The sequence below is a fragment of the Pelodiscus sinensis genome, chromosome 4, assembly GCF_052426305.1.
Source record: "Pelodiscus sinensis isolate ZL-2025 chromosome 4, ASM5242630v1, whole genome shotgun sequence".
Lineage (NCBI taxonomy): Eukaryota > Metazoa > Chordata > Testudines > Trionychidae > Pelodiscus > Pelodiscus sinensis.
The window spans coordinates 23,228,599-23,254,854 of NC_143055.1; the positions used below are offsets into that span (position 1 = coordinate 23,228,599).

At 41.3% G+C, this 26,256-nt stretch overlaps 1 protein-coding gene across 5 annotated transcripts in view; it reads right to left on the reverse strand.

Annotated features, from left to right (window-relative positions):
* Positions 1-26,256, reverse strand: part of SORCS2 (sortilin related VPS10 domain containing receptor 2) — an 863,992-nt gene that overhangs the window by 569,886 nt on the left and 267,850 nt on the right. For all 5 annotated transcript variants that reach the window (XR_012904391.2, XM_075930786.2, XM_075930785.2 and 2 more), the window contains exon 2: positions 20,136-20,203. Coding sequence is in view for 4 of the 5 variants with exons in the window: in XM_075930786.2 (XP_075786901.2) it covers positions 20,136-20,203 (68 nt within the window). In the remaining variant the exon portion in view is untranslated. The remainder of the gene's footprint in view (positions 1-20,135; positions 20,204-26,256) is intronic.

Sequence of the window (26,256 nt, forward strand, 5' to 3'; positions counted from 1 at the left end):
AAATAGCTATTTCGAATTTGGCATTATTCCTTGTAGAATGAGGTTTACCAAATTCACAATAAGTGCTCCACTATTTCGATTTGATTTCGAAATAGCGGTTGGCTTGTGTAGATGCTAGGAAAGTTAGTTCGAAACAAAGGCTGTAATTTTGAAATAACTTTCCTGCGTAGACATACCTTAAGATAATAATCTTGTGAGTAAGGCTCTCCCAAACACCTCTGTGATCTTGGGTAAATTTTACTTCGTCATAGATTTTAAGGTTAGAAGAGAACCATAAGATCATATAAACCCCACCGAAATAAAATCAATATTTTATTTAAACCAATAACTGAATTGTTAGTCTGTAAAAAAGAAAAAAAAAGAAAGCTCACAATACCATCTCCTTTTTTTGTCAGTCTCTAAGGTGCTGCAGGATTATTCACTGTTTAAGTTGTTTTACTATTTGAATGTATATGCCAGAAAGGTATCTAGATATGATTTGAAGACATCAAGAGATGAAGATTCCACCAGTTTCTCTCTATGCCTCAAGGTTTTTGGTTTGGTTTATATTTTTCTACTTCATGAACAGAGATTTTCAAAAGCAGCCTGTGAAATAGGGTGGCAAAATGAAAAGACCAACATATCAAGGAGTATGTCATTCTAGTGGGTGTGAAAACCTACATAAAGTTCACTCCTGCACAAGTGCTCCTGGCCTGCCCAGAATCTGGGAGGGGTTATGTGAATTCTTTCCCCTCACAAACCTGCTTTGTGAGTTTTCACCTTGTAAATGTCAGAAAAATTGTATAACTAAAAGATTGCAAAGGACATGTGCCAGTTTACCTCCCTCTTCTGCCAAAATTGATCTCCATTACATTGTGACCACAAGTAACAGCACCTGTGGCACACCAATCTTTAAAGGGAAAACACTTCTCAAGCATCTCACCAGATGGATTTATATTTTATTTAAGAGGACCTGTATAGGACCTCATTGCTCTGCATATTGTCTAGGTGTGGGGGGTCACTCATAAGAGACTATAATTTTGTGGATAGAAACAATAGACTGGGAAATAGATTACAGCAGTTGCAGACAAAAGATCTCATAAATAATACCTCAGCAATTAAATTGAAAAGCCAGCAACGTTGTGATACTTAACAAAAGGAAAGACACAAAGTTAAATAGTGGAATCCTTAATTCAACATCCTTGTGCCTAAGTGTTCAGTTCATAAGAGATAAACAGTTAAAAAAAAAGTACTTAGAAGCCTGAATCCTATTTTGAAAAGTGACTTGGGCACTTACGAGTAAGTCCCACAGACTTTCAATGAGTCTAAGTGACTTTTCAAAATGAAATTTAGGCATGTTACTCTCTTGAAAAATTTACTTTACACTTTCAAAAAGGATTCATAAAGGCACATATGCAAAAATTGCAAGCAGATTCATAATTTACAAATTCCCCTGTACACAATTTCCAGTCACTAACATCCATAAGTAAGTTTTAAGTAAACCTTGATTTTATGCCTGAATAGCAGCATGAAAATAAGTGGTTATGGCAAGGCTACAATGATGTGCCTTTTTAATGTAGATAGAAAAATACAAGTATCACATCTACACTTAACAGAGTTGTCTACCTATTTTTAAAAAGCATCAGATAGGACACACAGAAGTATTCGGAAAAATACAGAATTGTTTACAGAAGCTGACCTGAAATATCTAGTGCACATGAAAGTAGTTCCATATTTTTGTATATGAAATCCACAATTAACTTTCCAATAGATGAGAAGAATGGTCATCAGTTAATACAGGAATCTGAGAGCCAGATAACCTGAATCCTATTCCCAGTCTACAACAGATATGCTATGGGAAATTAATGAAATAAAATAATAATAATAATAAATATAATTTACAAAAGTGGAATCTCAAGAAAGCTTTATAAAATGAAGGGATTTCTTTAAAAAAGCATATAAAGTGGAAATCTGGATAGTTGTAATTCAGGAAAATTCATTGTTGAACTGTGTATTTATTTACACTATAATAGCACCTTGAGATCATGAGATGAAAAGTGCTAAAGAAATTCAGTGTGATTATTTATATATGCTCTTTGGAAATTCCAGTCATCTGCTTTTCACTTAATGGTGCAAGTGAAAGGCCGGAATTCTAGAACTGCCTAGCTTTTTTTGTCCGGTTGTGTTGTAGGCATATTATTAAGGCAGATTTCTCTTCTAATTTCCTTGTGTTTTTGCATTTTATTCTACATTGTAAGAAAGCAGTTAAGAGCTTCTTGATTTTAAACTATTCAGACAGTGCAGTAATTTGAACAAAGAAAAACTTATTGTACACAACACAATTTTCTGATCTTTAAATAATTAACTTTCTCTCCTTATTTAATTTTATTTAAATGGGCTTCTTGGCAAGCTATACAAACTAGAATATTGGAAGGTTCATAAATTCACCTGAGGCCATCTAGAAGGCAGAAAAAATGGGCTTTTTTTCTAGTTTACTCTTATCCACCATGTCTGGATGCACTGCCTCCTAGTCATGCAGCAGAATAGTTTACTATCCATTAGAATTTAACTAGAAGAGCACACTGAACAAGAGAGCCAGGCATAAAAGGCACCCAACTAAGCAGCTGCTAACTGTGCCAAAAAGGTGCTCAGAGGTTAAATGCAGTTCACCTGGAATTGGCACAGAACCAGTAAGTAAATTTCATTTTGGATTATTTGAAAACCTGCGGTATAACAAAAATGACTATTATTCTGGTTTATAAGGTGAGTCAAACAAAAGACTAGTTAAAATACTACTAAAATCTGAGAAACCTACATTTAGGATAGAAACTTCATTTAGAGAAAGGAAATCTCAAAGCTGGGGTCAGCACACTTCAGTACAACACAGTTTTATTTTTGACTGCATTTTTCTAAGCAAATTACATTCCAAAGTTGCATTGCAGAATTACTAGAAGACAGCATATGGTAAAAATTAAGATAAAAAGTGATATCAGCATTCAAATACTTGAAGGAAATAAAATTCAAAATCATTTCCTCCTGAAACATTTGTGATATCCACTATTACCCAAGATCAAATGTTAGAGGATGACAACCACATATCCTGTAACAATTTATCTGCATTCTCTGGAAAAAAGAATCCTTACCATCTTTTCCTTTGTGCCAACCAGAAGGGATGGTCTTCACAATTACATATAAAAAGTTGAAAAGTTTGGGGTATCTGTACTAGAGATGAAATAGTGAAGTCAATTAACCAATTAACCGATAAGCAAAAGCATATAGATTAATGCTATGGACTACATGCATTTCTCCATGCCCCACCAGTAAATTTTTTAGCAGGCTGGCCAGCAGCCCAGCTCACTCCTGGCTTGTGATGGGTCCAGGACCTGCCCCTGCTGTGGCTCTGCATTTCAAGTGTATTAGGAGCCAGGCAGGCAGGCAGCCCAGCTCAGTTCTAGCTTGCACCGGGTCTGGGAGCTCAGAGCAACAGCACAGGGTGATAGGCAGACAGTCTGTGAGGGGAGCTGGTTTTTAAACAGGCTCCCCTCGCAGACCAGATCCTGCCTGGCATCACATACTGCTGTCTGGTACAGAGTCAGCAGCACCAAGTGGCAGGGGGCTCCTTGGGAGTGAGGCACACTGGCTGCCAGCCCCGCCCCCAGAGACTATAGAAGAGTCGACTAACCGATAAGAACTCGTGAGGTTATTCGACTATTCAATTAACCAATATTTAACATCCCTATTCTATACTTTAATAATGCTTTTTATTCAATGACACATCCCACTACGGCACGAGCTCTCTATTGCTTGCCATCCTGGGTTCTGCTCTTTCTCCAGAGTTAGTTGTATTTCACTGGTGATGTGATTTCAGTTCAGAAAGTGATAGGCTGCGATTTGGATTACACTTCCCTCCCAATGAAGGGAGATGGTATCTACTTGGTGGTTAAGGCATACATCAGACAAAAATTACAACTAATTCGGCTGCTCTCTACTGAACAACAAAGTCAGACAACAACACATTAATTGCTAGTTACACATTTTTTTCTGGGCTGAATTCAAAATTCTAGTTCTAAGTTACCAAGCCCTTGCCCAAGTAAACCCAAGGACCCAAGTAAACTCAGAGACCACCAATTCTTCCACAATGTGCCAGGAGTTACAGTTAGTAGACAAATTCAGATCTGAGGCATTGTGGGAAAGAGCATTGTCAGCAGCAAGGCAGCAGCTACTTCCAAAGGAAAGTAGACAGAGCTGACATCTGACATGTTTGGATCGAAATGCAAGACCCACCTCTTGGACAGGACTTGGACCCAGATTCTCAAAGGCAGTTAAGGTACCTAATTCCCTTTAATTTCAATGATAGGTACCTAAATGCCTTTGAGGAGCTGAGCTTGCTCCAGTTTCTCCAATGACAATCAGACCTTGACAGGAAGGTTTGGGGGTGAAGAAGATGAAAAGAAAGACAGCACCATGAAGGAGAAAGGAGGCAAATAAAAAAAGAGACAGAGAAACATTGCCAGGTGGAGATATGGGGAATATGCATTTGCTACTTTATTCATGGTGATTTTCAAATGTGCTCTGCAATGAGACAAGTGGAAATGATAGCAGAGAGAGGAGGTGGAACAGAAATAAAACAGTAGAAAGGCAGCTTTGAATGATGGAGTGAAGAACAGCCAACCAATCAATGAGAGGAGACAGGGATGTGAAAGTGGGACCATCCATTGATACATCTGCTGCACCACAAAACAGCAAGACAAATCAGTATATTTAGATTTTTGTAGATAGCGAATTTATCCATTGCATTTCCGCCCTCCCACCTTCTTCCCCAACTTCAATTACAGATGAATTAAAAAAAGGATTGCACTGAGGTCTCGGTATTCCAACCCCTTCCTTTCTGCCAGAATTAAGAGAAAGCTGCATACCACACTGTGTCTGTAATAAATAAATTATGTGGGAAATATTGCCTTAGCCATTGTCATGTTGAAAAATTTATTCCATACTGCAGGGATAATGAGGGTATAAAACATTAGCACTACATTTTTCTATACCATTCTGCATAATTAACTACACAGCTGTTCATTCATTCAGCCCCAACAACCAAATTAATTTGCAGTCCGTTAGCAGGGGATGAACGGGAGCAGTTTCTGCACATACCGCAGGACCAAGCAAAGCTACGAGGATGCCATTCACCACAGAAGGGACATGAGGAGCTGAGTACTCAGAAAAGCAAGAGGAGCGAATCCCTTTGTATGACAGCATTTGCAAACCACAGCTGAGAAGAGTCACTATGTTACAGCCAGCCTGCAGAGACAACCGCTTTCTTGTAGCAAAGAGCAGGATAGGTATTTTCAGATGATGCTCACTATAGGTCAGTGTCATCTGATGGACTCACTATTCCCTTAGCCTTCAGGCAAAAGCTGCAGGGAGACAGAATGCTACAATAAGCACTATATTTAATACGTTTCTAATTACACTAGTATCTAGAGGTCACAACAGCAATTGGGGCCTCACTGTGCTATGCTCTCCTAGGGATATCAGCATGTAGGTGACTGCACAACAAACCAATAAGCCTAGGCTTATCGGTTAATCCTGTCAACTACAGGAATCCTCCCTGCCATGCAGCCTTCTCCAGAGGCAGCAAGGAGGAGGAAGGCAGGAGCTGGTGCTTGAGAAGTACCATCTTAAAAGCCAGCTGCCCCCAAGCACCAGCTCTGAAGACCCGCCTGTCCCCGCTGCACTGCTGCTAGAATTTGAAGCGGTTAACACAACTGTTTAATTACACACCATCTAACATCCCTCCTAGGCTTTGTACAAACATTACTGAAGTCACTCCCTTCAAAGAACTTACAGAGAAAACAAAGGAGATGGAGGGGAATTTGGTGAAGAAATTTGCCCATATCTCTCAGGGCTGAGCCAAGAATAGAACCCAGGTCGTCTTATACCCAGTCCAAAGCCCTCACCTGTATATACATGGCCTTCCATAAACCCTGAACACTCCATTTCTCAGGATGTTCAATATTTCTATTCTTATCCCATTAATTCTATTTCTGTTCTTCAGCTAGTTTTCACGACTTTATTGTCAGGGAAATATGCCAAAATGAAAGTGCAGAAGACTCAAGTTCTCATTTTGGTCAGAGATTAGATTTATCTTTGGCAGTGTCAATAGAAGATTCCTCATCCCTTACGTATGCTTTAGTCATGATTGCATGACCACTAGGGTCAGGAAGATAGTAGTAGCTCCATATTCATCCACGGCCTCTATAATGAGGCTTCAAAGAAAGATACCATTTAGTTGGGGTAGAAGCTTTTGTGCTGTAGATAACTTTGTACTAGAGGCCGGACTGAGAACATGAAAAAGCCAACTGAGGATAAGAACTTTCAGCTATTACTGACCTGGTCTGCCTTTGAACAAGTGACCTAGCAGAGAAGATGAAAAGCTGTATATTTCCAATACCCAGAGTTGAACAACCCATGATATGGAACCCATTCAAGACAAATACCAAATAGATATGCACACATCATGCTGCAAATCCCCACATCCTGTACCTATCGTGAAACTTCAACAAACCTGTTCCTGTTAAATGAATCAGAATCTTATATGAATAGATTTCAGTGAATCACATCATGAAATGGGATTATTGGTTTAAATAAATAAAAAATGTATCTTAAATGTAATAATTCAACAGCAATTAACTCCTGCTTTCATTATAGTCCTCCACAAGCCACAGAAAGCCAAAACCAAAATTTTAATCCACTAAAGATTATCTGTAGAAGTGAACTGTGCCCACGAAAGCTCATGATACCAAACAAAGTTTCCACATCTTGCATTACTTTATGGAGTACTTAAAAACCCAAACGGCTTGAATTAAAAAAAAATTGAAATGGGTGACAGAAGAGGGATCATGTTGTGTTCCCTCCGTCTGGGCATCTGCTATTGGCCACTGTTGGCAGACACGATACTGGGCTAGTTGGACCTTTGGTCTGACCCTGTATGGCCGTTCTTATGGTTTGCAAACAAGTGTTTCAAAATGGATTAGACATTTTAGGTAATTTTAATGAAAACTGCCTATGACTTCATGTAAATTATTATCAATCATAGTAGTTACTTTGTACATTTAATAAAATAAAAATATACAGTAGATAACATTATTATTTATATCACAGTAATATCTAGGAAGCACAGTCATGGACAAAGACCCCATTGTACTAGGCACTTCACAGAACACAGAACAAAAAAGACAGTGTCTCTGCCCCAAAGAGCTTACAATAAGGTAAGTCTCCATCACAGGGCCTGAACCTGCAAAACGTACATAATGCTTTCCCTCTTACCAGTAGTGGGCAACCTGCATCCTGAGGGCTGCATGAAGCCCATTAGGGTTCTACGTGTGGCCCATGAGACCTTTTGTTTACCATTGCCAATGCACAGGGTTGCCGGATTCCGCTGTTTTTTGGCCAGCTAGGGTTCTTTTCCTACTGGTACTGCAAAAGTGAGATGCACTTAAAGCAAGGGCATATGAAGTGAGGTGTGTGCTAATTGCATGTAAGATCATGGAGAGCTGTGTGTTCCCTCTGCATCTAATCAAAATGCTGCTATGGTTCAACTGTCACACTCCACAAATTCTAGGTATGCAAGTGCAGTTACCAAAACTAATATATCCTGGGATATCATCTTGGCTATGACAATCTTGCAGCCCCACTGAGATGAAGGAGAAACACTCATGTTGCCCACTTATTATCCTTGGTTTCCCCTCACTGCCTTACACATAGGCACATCTATACTTACCAGAATATTGACACTCTAGAGGTCAATCTTCTGGCATTTGATTTAACAGGTCTAGTATAGACCTCTAAATTGATTGCTGAGGTCGCTCCCACCAGCATCTGGTACTTCTCCTTTTGTCAGGAGTAAGAAAAGCTGATGGGAGCATTTGCTTCCATCAGCCTCCGCCAGGGTGGATGCCACCAAGGCTAGGCTTAATGTAAGCCAACTCCAGCCTCACATTTTACATAGTTGCATTCCTTAAACCGACCTTCCTGGTCTAGTGTCGAAGACCAGGCCAACAAGAAGTCCCACTGAAGTCAAACACTTACTTAAGCACTGGAGCTTCAGTGTTCTAAGGAAGCTATTTGCAGTCTTTTGGGAGTGTTGATCCTTGGAATTGCCTCATGCTAGATCAAAGAGTACAAAGCATCTATTTTATATCTTGGAAATACAAAAATTAAGACTACCAGAATAGCATGTCTCCACATTGCCTTTATCTTCTGTATATTTCAGCATATATTTGCCTATCTCACAGTTTGCTAAAATAAAATCTTGCTCATGCGCCAAGCATAGGCACATTAAAATTCTTAGTGTAGCTTAGCAGTCAAAAAGCTAAATAAAATTAATACAATAATTGATTGATTGAAAATAAAATTAACTGAAATTATGGTGTACCGTCTCATACAGCATCATACATGGCATGGTATTTGTAACATGAACCCATGACACCGACTTCAATTAAAATATGAAAATCATATATAATTGTTAACCAAGTTCCAATTGCAGGACTGCAGGTGCAAGTGAGGGAACAATTTGAGGAAAACTGAGTTGCACAGATGTAAATGTGGGCAGCCTTCATACTTTAGAATCTTTATTACCTGGCCATGATGCATTAGGCAGTGACAAAACAGTTTGACTTCAGATCCCACACTGAGTTTTCTGAGCTAGTTGTTAGAAATACAGGTTGTACCTCCCTTATCTAGCAGGACCGTGGATGTTCCTGGACCACAGAGTCCAAGTATAAGGAGGATGGGGGTGCGACTCAGCCAGGAAAGGGGGGCACAGCAGGGAGATCAGGCCCCTGATGCCAGATAGTAGCAGGGGGGCAGCAGTGACTGCAGAATCCCAGAAGCTGCAGCAGCCGTGGCGCCCCAACAATCCCGGCAGCTGCAGCAGCCACAGAGCCCCGGCAGCCATGACCAGGCAGGCAGCAGTGAGGATGGTTGGAGTCCTAGCTGGGGGCAGCATGGACCCCCCATTGTTCGGCAAATCCCTGGTCCCGAAGGTGCCGGACAAGGGAGGTCCACCCTCTAATTTATTTTCCCCCCTCATAAAGTTAGCAGATCTGATATGAAAATCAGACTTGGTAGCCAGATGTCTCCACACCAAGCCTATTCTTATGAAGTCACTATTTAGACAAAACTCCAATTTAAGATGATCTAATGGAAGTTAGTGTGGAATAGGATTGCCTACATATTAAGTTGATCTTCATTATTACGCAGTCTACATTGGACTTTTTTTTGTTAGTTTCCAGGAAGTTATATGTAAGGGTTTTTTCCCCCTCTATAAAGCCCTACATGGTTTGGAAGCTAGCTAGTTTGTCTCTGTGAGAGACACCACTGAAATTAAAATCAACTGATATGCTCGAACTAAAAGCTTCATGATTTAAATGGTGGCAGGGTAATTTCTGTGAGGGATACTCCCTCCTGAATTTGTTGAACTATTGAAAAATCAACAAGGAGTCCAGTGGCACTTTAAAGACTAATAAATTTATTAGGGTATTAGAGCATAAGCTTTTTGTGAGCTACAACTCACTTCCTCAGATGCTGAAGAAAGAAAGAAAGAAAGAAAGAAAGAAAGAAAGAAAGAAAGAAAGAAAGAAAGAAAGAAAGAAAGAAAGAAAGAAAGAAAGAAAGAAAGAAAGAAAGAAAGAAAGAAAGAAAGAAAGAAAGAAAGAAAGAAAGAAAGAAAGAAAGAAAGAAAGAAAGAAAGAAAGAAAGAAATGGGAGTTTGACAAAAGTGCTAATTAAATCAAATGGGAGTGTGACAACAGTGCTAATTTAATCAGAATTAAATGTGGCTCATCACTGACAGTGGTGAGAAGGTGAAAGTACCTGAATGGGAAATTACCCATTGTAATGCAAGAACCACTCCATGTGTTTATTTAGACTGTTGCTAGAAAGGATTGTCTGAAGGACATGGGTGATTGCATGGAGAGGTTATTTTGCTGGGGGGATATTTGGTGAATCGAGACAGGTTTATAAAGGGCAAGACAATTTATTTTGTATTTCTATATATTTGTCTAAGTGCCTAGAGCTTTTGGGAATTGGCACTTTTCAAAATGTGCCTAAACAAACAAGTTTCTCTCTTAAGAGGATATTAGCTATGACAGCCTAGGGTCATTAGACGTTGATGCCCCACTGATGTCTAAAGGGTTTCATAAAGAGTGTGTGTGTTTGTGTATGTGTAAAAAGAAGCAGCTGCCTCTCCTAAGAAAGTGATCTTTCTGATCTAGTCATTCCCATTCACAGCAGGTAAACTGTGTAAAATCACCCACTGTTCTGAGAATTGACAAATGTTAGAATGCTAAGAAGAGTTAAACAGCATAGTTAGCATAAAAAATGCAGGATATTTTGCTGTAGCAAGGCATTAACCACATGACAATGCCACTGGGAACAATGGCAATTACATGGTGAGTGGCATTAACACTACCATATCATTACAACCTGATAATTATGCAATTAAAACTTTATTAGTAATCATCATCATCTATTATTCATAATCTATAACAAGTTAAGCAGGGGAAGGTAAATCCATATTGGAGACAGTGTGTTCAGGCCCATACACAGGAGGGGTGCAGATACACCCCCCTCCCATGGTCCCCCAAGTAAGCATGAGGGGCTTGAGCTTAGCCTACTTCCTTTCCCCTCGCCCCCCCCCCCCGCGCAGTGTTCCAGCCTCACCCTCCTCCTTGTCCCCCTCACTGTGAGATTGAAGCATCAGAGTTGGCTTCCTGCTGGGGTGGGGGGAGAGAAAATCTCAAGCCTCACTGCACTATCTGGCTCGCAGGGAAGAAGCACTTCCGCTCTCCCTCCCCCAGCTAGGGGAAGACCAGTGAATGGGCACGCTGCCTGGAGGCTTTCCCCACTGCTCCCATTGGCTGGATTCCAGACAATGGGAGCACTGGGAGGCCATGCCTGGAACAGTGCAGAGTGCAAAGGCGAGTAAGTGCCACCCCATACCCTCGTGCCCAGACCCCTGCACCTCCGCACCTATATGCCCCCCCATCGAGATGCTGCACACTCCCCGAAGGACACACATCTCCCCCAGCCTGCTCCTGCAACCTCCTTTGCTCCTGCACCCTCTCCCCTAGGCTGTTCCTGCTCTCTCTCCTCTTTGGCCAGACACCCTGCCCCCACACACTCTCCCCTGGCCAGACACCCTGACACCAGCCTGCTCTACACCCAATCCTTGCTTCTGCACTCTCCCTCCTGGCCAGACATCCTATCCCAAGCCTGCTCCTGCACCCTACCTCCTATCCAGTCCTTGCACCCTCACCACCTCCTGTACCCCGCCTCCTGCCAAGATCCTGCATCCCCATTCTTCTCACTGGCAGCCCTGACCAGCACACTGAACCCCCCTTTTATCTCACTTGTGTGGTCCAACTGATTTTTTTGTGGGTCAATGGCCCCCAACCGAGAAAAGGTTGTCCACCCCTGCCATAAACAAAGAAAACGTGGGAACCTTTTGTGTGGGACATAAATTAATTTTAACTTTATTTAAAATTAAATTTGATAAACTAACATGAGAAAGTTAAAGCGCTTAGTCTGTTTAATAATTCTAATTTATATTTCCTTTCTTACTAGTTAAATTAAACCATTCTCTCTCGCTGCAGAACTAGCAAAATGGCTCAGGCATAATTATGTAATTAACATTGAGTTTCCATTAGAAACTGGTAGTCCATGAAAAGGTTTGCATTGAGCCAGGTGGGCCACGGCCCAAAAAGCTTGCAAGCCACTGTGTTAGGGGAATGGGAAAGCCACTGTATTGCAAGGGGCTGGTGGCGGGGCTGGGGGAATGGCACCTCCCACTCACAAGGGGTGGCTCATGCCCTGCCCCGCTGGCCAGAAGCCCCACCTGTACTCACCTGGCACTGGCCTCACCAAGCAGGTAGAGCAGCAGCACACAGAGGCAGGCCATCATGGCTGCATGCCCGCCATGATCTCAGAAGGTAATTTCTATAAAACCTTATTTACTGTATACATTTTAGTATGTTGTAACAAAAGCATTTTACAATCACTGTTTCCACTCTCTTACGCACACTATTTTAAACTCCTTTATGTTTAAAAAATTGCAGTCCACATTTACAAAAAAAGCATAGTTCCTCCCCCCAAAATTTCCTGCATACAGGCCAGGTGTTGTCTAGTGGTTTGACAACAGGTTTGAGAGCCAGAAATTGGCCACTTCTAACCATCGACATGCATGCTTCTAAGTTACTATGTAACTTTCAGTGAATTGCTTAATAATTATCCCATTTGTAAAATGAAGATAATACTTACTTGCCTTTTCCCAAGAGGTGTTATGATGGCTAATTAGCGCATGTCTGAAGAGAAGTGTTAAATGTATGAATTTCCTAGCTGTTGATTAGTTAAAATAGAATACTTGTTCCTAAATTTCAAATATATGTGCCCAAAGTTGCATCTTTAAAATATATGCATGTATGCACATAGAGATTCTCGTGCATACAAAATGCATATAGGTTTCTGTTTGTGCATAACTTGAAATATTTTTGGATACAAAACTGTACACTTATAGTAAATTTTCTCAATAACTGATTCTTCATTTAAGTTCTGCACAGCCCATAAGGCAGTGGTTCTCAAACTTTTTGGCTTGTGGCTTGCCTTGCTCAACATAGAACCTTCTGTGGACCACCAATCCACCACCCATGATGACAAAATGGGTGCAGGAAGGAGTTGTGGTGTAAGGTATAGCCAGGCAGTAGGGTGCAGGAATGGACTTGGAGTTTGTCCAGGAGGCAGGGTGCAGGAGCAGGCTGAGGAGTCTGGGTCAGAGATTGGGTGCAGGAGCAAGTTGAGGTCAGGAGGGAGGTCAGAAGTGAAGTAGCAGTGCAGGGGCTCAGCGGGAGGAGGGTGTGTGAGAGGATTGAAGGTGCAGGATGTGGGCATGAGGTGACTGAGGGTCACTTACCTGGCTCCATGCCTCCTGTTGCCCTCAGGCATCACCCTCCTCCCTCCTCCCCCCCCCCCCCCCCTGCTGCTCCCATTGGCTGTGATTCTGGCCAATAGGAGCAGTGTGGGAAAGCCTTCAGATGAGTGATTTCCTGCACTGTCGTTCCGTGAGCCATAGGTAGGGTGAGCAGCAGTGCAGAGCCATTTTCTCTTCTAGTGAGTCAGATTTGGTCCATGAGGCTTGCCCCCCACCCCCTCACCACACACACACACACACACACACACACACACACACACACACAGAGTAGGAAGCCAGCACTGGAACTCCAACCTCGCTGCAGGTCGAAGAGCCTCGAGCTCACGACCCACCTGCAAGACAGTCATGGACCACTAGTGGTCCACAGACCACATTTGGAGAACCACTGCCCTAAGGTGAACCCTCTGTGGTGAATGGCAACTGCACTTTAGTTGATGTTAATGGTTGTTAACCAGGGGTCCTGAGCCCTTTGGGAGGCCTTTGAGCTGGTTACTTCCATGCTTCCATGATGTTTTTTGTTTCTGTTTTATCAGTGGAACTGGCTAGTGCCTCTGATGTAGCAGTGTTGTTAGTACACTCATTACCTAGTACCATTCTTTCACTAGTTTACTACTCAGATAGTAGACTTCATAGCTGACTGAAATACCGGCATCCAGTCCTTTAATCTGACCCACATTGGCAGATTGAAATTACCTACTAAAATTAACAGGACTCTGTATAGGTACAAGGGTCAGCCCGTGCAGATACAGATGCGAAATCAGGGTTTTTGCTTATTGTATGAATCCCAGTCTAACCCTGCCCAAAATGCCATTTTCTTATCAGTCTGATCTGAAGTATTAGAGTCCCTCTCCTGTTTCCCTCCCCAATCCAAGATCCTATTGCAACAGCAATAGCACAAAGAAAAGACACCGACCACCACCCCTTTTCAACTCAGCCACTGATCCTCCCAAAGCCCTCTGCTAGAGAGAAGGCTAATAAGGGTATGTCTACACTACACTTCGTGCAGCTGTGTTGCTTGTACCTATGCTGCTGTAGCTCGGTAGTATAGACACTTAACAATAGTGATGGAAGGGGTTTTCCCCAGCTGTGTAGTAGATCAACCCCCTCAAGAAGTAGCAGGTAGATGAATGGATGAATTCTTCCACTGACCTACCTGCATCTATGGTGGGGGTTAGGTCAACATCACCAAGTCACACAAGATGCAAAGTTTTTCCACAGGCCTGAACAATGTAGGTTAAATTGAGATCCAACTACCTATGTGAAATGTGTGGGGTGAAAGAGAGCGGGGGGGAGAGGAGGGAGGATAATGGCATAGCAAGTTTCAGGAGAACAGAAAGAGACTTTTCAATACACTGGGGATAATAATACTAGTTAATATTTATAGATCTAAAGCTTTTTTTAAAGGCTTGAAGCAATCAGTATGATCATCTAGTCTGGCATCTGCATAATGTAGGCTCTAGAACTTCACCCAGCATGCAGATGGCAGAGATCAGCAAGTGGAGTTGTTATAGTCTTACCTGGCTCTTTTTCTCAGCATGAGATTTTAGTCTCAGAAGAAAATGCTATGGCATGGGTTTTCCGATGCAGGTTTTTTGGAGTAGCTGCGATAAGCAGCATGGGAGTTTGCTCTCTGCCTCTTAATCTCTTTATCTAGAGTCAATCCTTGAGGCAGAGTTGCTCTTTGGGAGTGAGGCTCTTGAGTTTGCATTGAGATCCCTGAGAGGATTGCCAGTCCAGCTCTGCTCCGGAGCAGGTATATGTATGTCTACACTACAGAGTTAGGTCAATGTAAGGCAGCTTACATCAACTTAACTCTTAAAGAATCCACACTAAAACGTAACTCCCACCGATGTAACTCACCCCTACACTGACTCAATAACTCCTCCTGAGAGGGGTAGTACCTAGTACTTAGAGGTCATTGCAGAGTAAATGCAGACACTTACATCAATTGTCGCTGGCTTTCAGAAGCCATCCCACAATGCCCAATACTGACAGTTAAATCAGTGCGAGTGCTCCTGAGAAGTACGCAAACATAAGGAGCAGAGTGTAGACATGCAAAAATACTTTAATTACTGTGGTGGCTATATACCACGGTAACTTAGGGGCACTTCATCTTGCAGAGTAGACTTGCCCAAAATTAAACAAGTTACATGAAGTGTATGCCCAAGAGGTGTCAGCAATTTCTCCTCCAATGGATAACTGACTGCAAAGCTTTGCTTCTCAGCAGAGGGACAGTATTGTCTGGTGGCCTGATAAATGGGGCAGATCTGTACTAAAGATTCAGAATATACTGATCAGAGTTAATTATTCTTAACTCCTAATGATCACAATTGGATACTAAATAATTCTCTAAATACTGTCTGGAGTTAGATTTTAGAAAAGGACGTGGGGAAAGGGTCTGGAGGTCTTCATCAAAAAGGGTGAAACTGATAAAAAAAACCCGAAAGTGTTCCTTTTCAAGTAACCCATGAGTAAATTAAAAATCAGGGGAGGTTTTCAGGGAACGGATGGCTCTAGCGTACAAAGTGAAAGAGACTGGTGCCCCTTAAGGGCATAAGAATAACATGAAACAACATGCTATTAATTGCAAATGAGGTTGATTGCCTAGATGTAATTATCTGGGCTAGGGGACTCAAGCCTGGAGGTTGATCCTCTCATCTCCGTGGCTTCCATTTTGTGTAACTAATATAATTTTTACTGTGGATATGATTCTGATCTCTTTTACACTATTGCAAAACACAATGAATTCAACCAAATCCATAGCATTCAAGATCTGAAACAGACCCTGTACATGAGCTGCACTAAGAAATAATAAAGAGCTGTTTTGCTGTGCAGCTAACAGAGAATTCATTAGGTAAAAGCATATTTTAAATAGCCTTGTTTTAATTCTAGGATTCTACAGGGCTTTGGTGGAAATCTTGTATGCTACTGTACGAGCAGCCACAGTGCTACAATACCTTTAACTACATTTTCTAATCACAGATATGGACGCAGCAAACATATTGATAATGCCAGCCCAAAATCACAGTTTCCTGATCGGCACAAGCAATAGGGACAAAAGACAACAAACAAAAGCACTTACAAAATCAAACTGGAGGTCAGACTGTAAAGTAACTTTTTCCCTCCATACAGAGAACAATGAATGTGTGGGATTGTTCTAGCCAAGATGACAGTTAAATGAGAGAGAAATTCTGGACTTATTCAGTAAATAATATGACAACATCCGTTCCCATTAGAACATACAAACCTTTCAGAGATGAATGACTTATACCCATAGCCAAAAGTCTCTGAGTTTTTTCCACATCTGTTTTATTGCATATTCGTTCTGATGCAAATAAAGTGTCAAGGGCAAAAAAAGTCTTTAATAAAATATTAATTTTACATAGACACATTCTGGGGCAGGTTATCTGTTTGGGTATTATGATGTAATTCCACTGAAAGTCAATGAAGTACATCAATTTATTCCAGCTATCGTGAAATAACAATATCGAGAAAGTACAATTGTTCAGTTTTCTATTATGTTATGGCTCACCGTTTACCAATAGTCATGTTTTTTGCACACAGCTCAGTACAGTCTAAAAAAACCAGGGTTTATTCTAAATTCTATTCTTATTCTCTTTGGACCCTTCGGTCCAAGTTTTGTAATCCGAGTACACTCTACACTCTGAGTACATTCACTTGTTAACTCCTGTTTACAGAAAAGTATATTTATGTCCAAAGCATGAAGTTCATTTCCAGTTTCAAACCCCTGTGCTAAGATCCTATTTGAGCTGCATTTTAGAAATATAAGTTGAGGCTACTGTCAAGCATCTTCCTCATGTAGTGCTTCATCCTGGTTTTAAAAGTCAAGATATCTTGTATAATCATTGCATGAAAATGGAGGGGAAAGACCAATTTCTTCTCATACCAATTTTATGACATAACTCCATTGGTTTCAGTGCAGTTATTCCTCATTTATATGAATGTTCAGACCAAAATTAGACCTAAAGCAATTGGTTTAAAAATCACATTATTTAGAACATGTTTAAAGTTTATGTGGGAAGTCCAGGGTCCCAATGGATAATTTTGAAAGTCTTTTCTGATAATCTTATTCAGAGAGTAGTTATCAATGGTTCACAGTCAACTGGAAGGGCATATAAAGAGCGGTACCATAGGGATCTGACCTAGGAATGGTTCTATTCAGTTCTATTTGAAGAATAGTCTTCAAATATATACAATGCTGTAATAAAAGAACTGAAAAATGGCATAAATGATACCAAGATGGAAGGGGCTACAAACACTTTGGAGGACAGGATAAGAATTCAAAATTATCTTGACAACCTGGAGAAATGGTCTGAAATAAATAGGATGAAATGTAATATGGACAAATACAAAATACTACACTTAGAAAGGACTAATCAATTGTACATAATGGAAAATGACCATTTAGGGAGGAGTAATGTAGAAATGCATTGGGGAATTATAGTGAATCACAGAATAAACAAATTAGTTTGTGATCCACTATTACGTGTAATACTGTTGCTAAAAAAGCAAGTATAATTCTGGGAGTTACTAGAAGAAGTGCTGTAAGCAAGATAGGAGAAGTAATTTTTCCACTATACTCAGCATTGATAAAGCCTCAACCGGATTACAGGATCCAGATTACTGCACATTTCAGGAATGATGGGGGAGAAATTGGGAAATAGCCAATGAAGAGCAAAACAAAATATTATTAAAGGTTTACAAAACATGATTTACAAGGAAATATTGCAAAAATTGGGTTCATTTAGTCTGGAGAAGAGAAGATTGAAGGGAAGACAAGAATAGTCTTCAAATATATACAATGCTGTAATAAAGAGGAGAGTGATATATTGTTCTTATCCACTGAGGACAGGAAAAGAAGTAATGGCTTAAGAAGGACTTAAATTGCAGGAAGGGAGATTTACGATAGACTTTCTGAAAAAAATGTCCTAACTAACTGTAGAAGAGGCAAACATTGGAACAAATTACCTAGGGAGGCTGTGGAAGTACATAATGGTGTCCCTAGCCTCTGTTTGTCAGAAGCTGGGAATGAGCGACAGGGGGTGGGATCACTTGATTACCTATTCTGTTCATTCCCTCTAGGGGTATAACAACATAAGAGCAATCATACTGGGTCAGACCAAAGGTCCATCTAGCCCAATATCCTGTCTGCCAATAGTGGCCAATACTAGATGCCCCAGAGGGAGGGAACACAACAGGTAATCCTCATGTGATCCCTCTCCTGTCACCCATATACAGACAAAAATGTGGCACCTAGCATTGACCACTGTCAGCAGACAGGATACTGAGCTAGATGGACCTTTGGTCTGACCCAGTATGGCCATTATGTTCTTAAGGAATCTCCATCATTAAGAACAGATTAGACAAACATATGTTAGAAATGGTCTATATAACATTCAGTCCCGCCTTAGAGCGGGACCTGAGATAACCTACTGATGTTTTTATTTCATTTTTATATTTCTGTGATTATACTGAATTGTAGTTAGTGAATTGGACATATACCACATCCAGGAATGGCCCAGCCCTGAACCTCCCCCACGCCCAGGCACCCTTTAGAAAGAGTGGAGGGCCCCCTCCCAATTTATACAGGGACATTGCTGGCTGTTTCCCTTCATCAGGGAGCAAAGCGAAATTGCACAGTTTGCTACATTCCTTACTCTGAATGGGAAGTGCAGGGGGCAGATGAACCTGGACCTGTCTCTGTGAGGGGACATGCACCCCTCCCCCAGCTGTGCCTACTGGAGCTGCAGTGGCCACAGTAAGGTGATTCTCACCTAGCCCCACGCTGCTGACATGAGAGGGGGCTTGGGTTGTCTTCTCTCCACTGGGCAGCCTGAATACTGAACCCCTTTTCCCTAGCCCCACGCCAAAACAATGATTTAAAAGAAGAAAAACAAAAATGAATTGAGTTAAGGACCTGAGCAATGCTAGGAAAATCTTCTAGTATATTATATATATATATATATATATATATATATATATATATATATATATTTTACAAAATGTAAAAACTGAAGATTCTCTGTAAAAATGTTTTCCATGGCAAATGGATTTCTAGGATCCCTGATTATTACTGATACCAGAAACACTTCTATATTTAAAATGCATGTGATCTATGCATGTGACATGAATACTATGTTGAAACCCCATCTAGGTGGATGGAACAGCCAGGTAAACTAGGTATATCTAGCAGTACACGGACAAATATATTTCCGTGACATTGAATGTACAAGATGTGGCTTGTTATTTAGCAGTAATGTGCTTCAATGAAAGATTTTCCAAAAGGAAGTATGATTTTTTTTAAATACATACATTAAAGTGCACCCATGACTTCAGCTGGATATTTGACAACAGTTCTTCTGGGGGAAAAACAGCACTTTGGCAGAACAACAGTATGGAACAGTAATGGCTCTACATCTGCCATTGGTGATCTTTAAAAGTTGTTAAGAGTAAGGATATAATAGGAAAAATATTTATCTTGATCAATGGGATTGTAGTTGCATAACAAAATGTCACTATTTGTGTAGATGTCTGAAACTCTAAAACACCTGGGTGTTTTACATGTGTCACAGTATGAGAGTGTATGAGCATAAAAGAGAAAGTTGAAAAATTATTTTAAGAGTTACATTTGAAATACGACAAGTCTCCAAATATCAGAAGATGCAACAACAACCTGGACAGGCTTCAAGTTACAACTAGAAAGATAAACCACACCTACTGATAATTTACTAACCTAAATAGGGAGCTTAACAGCAGAAGCTACTAACAATTAAAATAATGACTACATTAAGTATCCTTTATTTGGTACAGATCTTTGAAAGCTCTAGGAATTTAAAAATAAAAGCAGGAGGAGAATTGCGTCTGGACGCCAACTTACAATTAGACTTCTGTTTTTCTTTAAAATGTGGTCTCAGAAAGATACCTTATCCTCTAATGTTGTTTATTTCCACTGCATAAATTGTTAATCCCCTTTCAAGATCTCCTTCACACAGCCACAATCCACAAGAAAGATGCAAGTGTGGGCAACCCTATATCGGGCATAGAGTCAGCTATTCAACCCATTAGGCAACCTCAAAAGATAAAAGGAAACAAGAAGCAGTCATACTTTGGTCAGCATAGGAAACAAGAATATAGAAAAAGTCTGAGTACTTACCTCCACAAAGAGCTCTCTAGCACCTTTCCCATGTCAGTATGGTAATACTTGGTAAGGATCAGAATCACCTGCATAGGGAGAGAGTAAAAATAAATATGGGTATATGAACTAAATTTTTTAAAAATAGAGCATTTTCAAAGCTGTTCTAACCTCTATAGTAAAAATCTAGTTTCCTGAACCTTGGGGAGAACAGAATTTATGGGGTTGGGGCATGACTGGGGCAGTTACAAATCTGCTGTAACCATCTCCATATTATAAAACTTCCCTGATTTATTTCAGTGGGGAGAGGGAGAAATTGTCACAAAAATTCATCTTGGCTCACAAACCACAAGGTCCAATCAGTCTGAATAACTTTCACAGCAGGAAGGGTTGAGTTAGTCCCCGATCCTAATTTACAATGCTGCTGTCTTGACTTCTATGGACATGAATTTATCTTATCCAAAGTGTTAAACAAAGTTATTGGATTTCATCCAGAAAGAGGCACTTTGGTCTCCTGTTCAAGACCAAAACCCAACACTGAACTATGTTATATTATTATTTTTCTTGAAGAGGAGGCTGTTTTCCAAGAGAGCATTGTGCTGTCTGTGTTACTCATCCATGTTACCAAATTTTTTAAAAAAATGCACATAGAGTAAATCCCACTAAAAATAAGGTCATCAGTCTAGAGAGAACACTCAGTAGCAAGAAATGTTTTGTTAACTCCTAATCTATTGGCAAATTAAGACAAACTAATTGGCTATATAGGGTAAAGAGTTCATTCACAACTCTTCTATCATGCTGCTGGCTGTTACATTTTAGATTTAGATAACTTAAATAAAATTTCCTTTCACTCAGTGCCAGACCATATTAGTTCTTCTTACACCAGTTACCATGGCAACTCTAGAGAGGTAAAATTGGAAGAACCCCTGGTTCCTTGTGCGGCTGTTAGCTTGGTTAATGTGGGGTCAACATCAGTCATCTCCAACAGGGTGGAGCATGCTTTTATGTATCTATCACTAGCTTTGTCCCAAAGCACCAGATGAAGTCTTTTGCAAACAGAAGTTTTAGCCATTTGCTTTGATTATCCAAGTAATTAGTACTTTGGTACAGTATTTATGCCACATTTCAGAATGTAGGTTGTTGTACCCTGGAGATGATAAGTGAATAAAGACTCTACAATTCTAGGCCATTTGCATTATTTACATAGTGCCATAAATGTGCAAGGGGCTATGCAAAATTGAAAGTGTTTGGATCTCACTCCCTGTGGTATAAGACTATTAAATTCAATAGAGTTACTCCTGGATTTATATTGATGCAGAAAATTGCATAATCAGACCTTAATTTTCCAAAATATAATAAAGTTTTCACATTGTTATAAGAAAGCAAAATCCGAAGGCCACTCTGTTCTATTGCATTTTGTTGGTGTTTGGTACAAAAACCTAAAAGATTGGGGGGCATCTTAGAAAAGAGGGTTTAATTTTTTTTAAATTAAAAATATTAAATTGTTTAGTTCTAACCATTTTATTTCATGTTATAAGCTAAAACTCATGACCCAAAATTTTTCAGGAAACTGACCCTGAAGAGAGAGATCTACTGCAGAAATTCCTGGCTCCCACTCCAGGCATATTCCAATCATGTCAGCTACTTATTCTGTTGCTAGTATCTTACCACAGGTTTGCTGGGAATTCAGTCTGGGTAGGGAGAAAAAGGAAAGTTCACTATCAGATACTAGCTCCCATTGGCTCAGTTTATTAAGGGACACTGTTTTGGCCAGCACTTTCTTCAACCAATAGCTATTTGTTCAGATTGCAGAGACCTACCCAGATGATTTTTATGAGCCCTGGGAATATAATTTTGGCCCTTCAGACCAGAGGAAAAATGTTTAGAAGACATAAAAAGTGATATTCCACTACACATGCCAAAACACAAAAACGAATCTGAATTGTATTAAACCAACACTTCGCATCCCTGTGCATCCCATACGTATAATTTTTAAATTACTCCTTATTCTCAATGATGCTGCAATGTACTATGATGTCTGTCAAGACAATGCAAGAAACTTTTATTCTTTAATTAGGCTGCCTGGACATCACATAGAAAAGTTTGTTAGGTTGTGCTTTTTTTTAAATCTCAGCTGTGCCCTTTTCTCTTACCTCTTATGGATAACACTCCAAGATACCATTATATAGACAAAGACGGAACAGCATTGTCACATCCTTCCTCAGAATACAGGGGTTCCAAATGGAAAAATTCAAACAAGAGACGCTATGTACCCATCACTTCGCTGACTGTCAGCAAGTCACCGAATCAGAAAGCCAGTGTACAGAGCATATCTGACAACCATTCATTCAGGGTAATTGTAAATTGTACTCTATAACAGTCAAGTGTAGTAAAAGAATGCCTCATTGAGGTACCCATTCTGTAGTCCAATTGTGGTCCATAAATAGTGAGTTATAGCACTTATGAATATATGGAAATTTTGTCTTCTCAGTGGGGCTGATAAATTATTTGAAAATGAAACACCTACACAGCACCAGAAATGAAGTTATGAAAAATGACTCAGTGACTAGACAATGCCACAGCCATCTTTGCGCCCTTATACAACATTAACAGACTTACAGCACTCTAAAGCACTATGGCATAAGTTGTTGGAGAGCTGACAGCCATTTCAGTTATGCCAAAACATTTTATCCCACCATCTGAAAAACAAAGGTCCACTATTTTACAATCATCTTTTAACATAATCCTCTGTATTACAATAATCTTTCATGGTACCTAAATAAATGTCCTACCATCCACAGCTGCATTTGGTCTCAGACAATTAATGACGAATCCAAACATTTACAGGAATCTCTTTAGAAAATTCCAGAGGTGAGTTTGTTTGGACCTTTGGCATTCCACATCTCACTTAGAACAGCGGGCTCTTGATTTACTGAGCAGGCATTTCATTTCATTTTAGTGGGATTTTTTAATTATAAAGCATTTTGGAGGTTGGATCGCAGCCAGATATTTGTACATGCTTCTGCCCTAGTGAGTGATAGAGCTGCCTATGAGCAAAGAGACTGGAGGCTCATAAGTAATGAAGACCTGATCCGTCTCCAGATTATTATATTAAATCGCGGGTAATGCCAAAGAAATTTATTAAACAGAGATAGAGGAGAATTAGTCTAAACAGGTTCTCTATTTTAATTAAATATTAGCTCAACCTGTTAAGCCACTTGCAACCATTTTACCTCAGACATCCCCCAGAATCCTCTAATGCACTTCAAGGACCGGCACAAAGAAGGTAGCAGTTACCATGGCGTTGTGAAAGGGCATGCATACCATGGCTGGCGGGATGTTTCTGAACAAATGTTTCTAGGAAACACATCCCTTTTCTCTCTCCCTTCCTCACACCTGGCTGTAAGTCTTATTTCTTCTTGGTTTTTCTTCTTCCCAGTTTGCCACACTTCTCTTATTGGCATCATTAACTTCACTGTCATTCTTCCTGAATTGCCAAAACCAAACCAAAAACCTTAAAGGAGCCATGAAGCTTAAAAAAAAAGATAAATGAAATAAAAAAACCCTATTAGCAGAAAGTAGGAACAAACACAGATATCAGGACAATTAGGTATCAACAGAGGTCCAGTACCTTCCATTACTGGGCATCTGTTGGTTCCAACCACCACTCTACCTCTGTGGTTTTCTGATTCACAGTTATTTCCTGTGCTCAAGGCTATTTCATGTGTCCAAAGGAACTATGTGGAATGTGTGACCCTTCTGATGTTGCTTCCAGGAACATTTGGCAAAGCAGCAACTTTAATTGCAATTTTCCAGGTTCCCTTTCTGTCTGTGGGATTCAGATGACTTCCATTTCACAATGGGCCTTGGGTATGTAAGGTGCGGGAAGGCTCTGCCTTCCCAAACCGCAAGGTATAGCCCTGTCCACACTCTGACCCCAAAACACCTGCTGTAGGCATATTAAGGGCAGAGTGTTGCTGCCCCCAGTGTCCTGCCCTCCCAGTGCTCGGGGGTGGGGAAGCCAGGCCTGGCCCTATGGCACGCTCTCCTCCATCCTCTGCTGGGCCGGGCTATGGTGTAGCACACCCTGCCTCCTCCCCCTTCTGGTGCTCAAGAGGCTGGGTTCAGCCAGGCCATGCAGTGCAGTGCACCTTCCACCTGGGCTTGAGAGGCTGCGGTGAGTGCACATCCCGCTCCTCTTCCCCCCTCCCTACGGTTGGAAGGGGGAAGTACGTGTGTGGCATACTCCCCATCTCCCGGGGCAGGGGAGGAGCCTAGCAGGGGCGAGGCTGGAGATGGGGTATGGGGCTTACCTCCTCCAGCCCTGCCTTCACCAACCGCCCATGCATTTTACAAAGATTTGGTTTCTTTTGACACCATGAAATAAGGATGTGGCACACAGGAACTAAAGACCTAAATAACAATGGCTAAATGGTACCAGATCCCTGACCATTATCCTTGCCATCTCCTACTTCCTTTATTTCATTTTAACCTTCCGTCTCCTTCACCCTTTCCATAATACTTCTTTGGTTAAAATATGATTTCCGCAGAAATGCTAATTCGGGTTGTACCTCCCTTAACCGGGACTCCCTGATCTGGCAAGGACCACGGATATTCCTGCACCACAAAGCCAGGGAGGTCTGACAGCAGGGCAAGAGTGCTGTAGGGGACACCGGCGACTCAGCCGGGAGCCCCGAGTGTGGAAGCAAGGGAGGGCAGACAGGTGGCATAGTGGGGAGTTCTGGCCCCAGTGGAGCTCACTGGCACCAACATCTGTGAAGCTCTAGCCTGGCAGCAGCCATGGAGCTCCAGCAGCAGCCAGGGGGCTCTGGCCCCGGCCCCAGACATGGAGCTCCAGCCAAATTTTGGCTCCAGTGGCTGAGGAGCTCCAGACCCAGCCCTAGCAGCAGCCAGGGACTCCAGCCCATTCCTCTGCCCTGGCAGCAGAGCTTAGGCCCCACCTGCGGAGCCAGGTGGCTGTGAAGCTCTGCCCAGGTTGTGCAGCTCTGCCCATGGTGCTCTGGTCCCAGCAGTAGTGTGGCCGGCAGCATGTAGAGAGCCAGCCACAGGGCGCAGGCAGGCTGGAGCCTGAGCCAGTGGAAGCATGGGCCATGAGAGGAGGGACCTTTGCAGGTCCAGCAAATTTCCTCATTCAGGAGCAGTCAGGTCCCAGGGGTGCCAGACCAGTGAGGACCAGCCTGTACTCTGTTCCTGTTCAGGCATGTGATAGAACATGGTAGGGCTCAGCTTCTTAGTGTCCCGATCCACTTTGGGCTATTCTCATCTTGCTTATTACAGCAAGAAAAATTAGGACTAACTCCAGTGAAGTTAATGGAGCTCAACTGATTTAAGAGATCAGCACCAGACCCTCTGGGAGGTGCAAAATACATTTAACCTTCAGCATTACGTCTGAAGCAGTTGAAATCAAGTATCTGCATCATTGGAAAGGGTGCAGGAAAGGTGAAGGAGCATGCAAATGGGCCAGCAGAGCATTAGAAAGAGCTTGGGAGCAATTGCAAAAACTGTTTAGCAGCCAAATACATTTAAAAAACCACTGGGAAGGGCCAGGGGGGCATTGGAGAGATCTCTACATTAAGATTCAAAGCCAAACCTGAAATTTTCTAATCTGAATGTACAGTTTTTTGGCAGCCTACAGGCTTCTCTCATACTTAATTTCACCCCACCCCATCCTAAATGTCATTTACTTTACTAGTCCAGAACCACCATAATCAAGTGGAATCACACCAAATCTGCTAGAAGGTATGCCCATATTCACTGAGGTGCTATGCAGTTTGGATAGCTACCAACCATGTTCTATCACATAGAAACTACAATCTATCTGAGCCACTTTCCGGAGTTTTAGTGCAATTGGGTATCTTAAAGCCAAGTTTCAAGAACTTTCATAAGTTCCAATTTTAAAGCTCCAATCTATTTTTCAAAATGACCTCCACATCACAGAACTACAAGCAAAAAAGGATGCCAGGTTCCGATTAATCATATATATATATTTCACTCTCTCTGTATATATATAAAAAAGTGTTTCCTGCTGTGCAACAGAATGACATCATCAGCCTTCTTGAAAGTGGAGTCTCTGCATCTCACTTACTTGTGCTTCAGCCAGAACCAACTACAAAACTGAGAT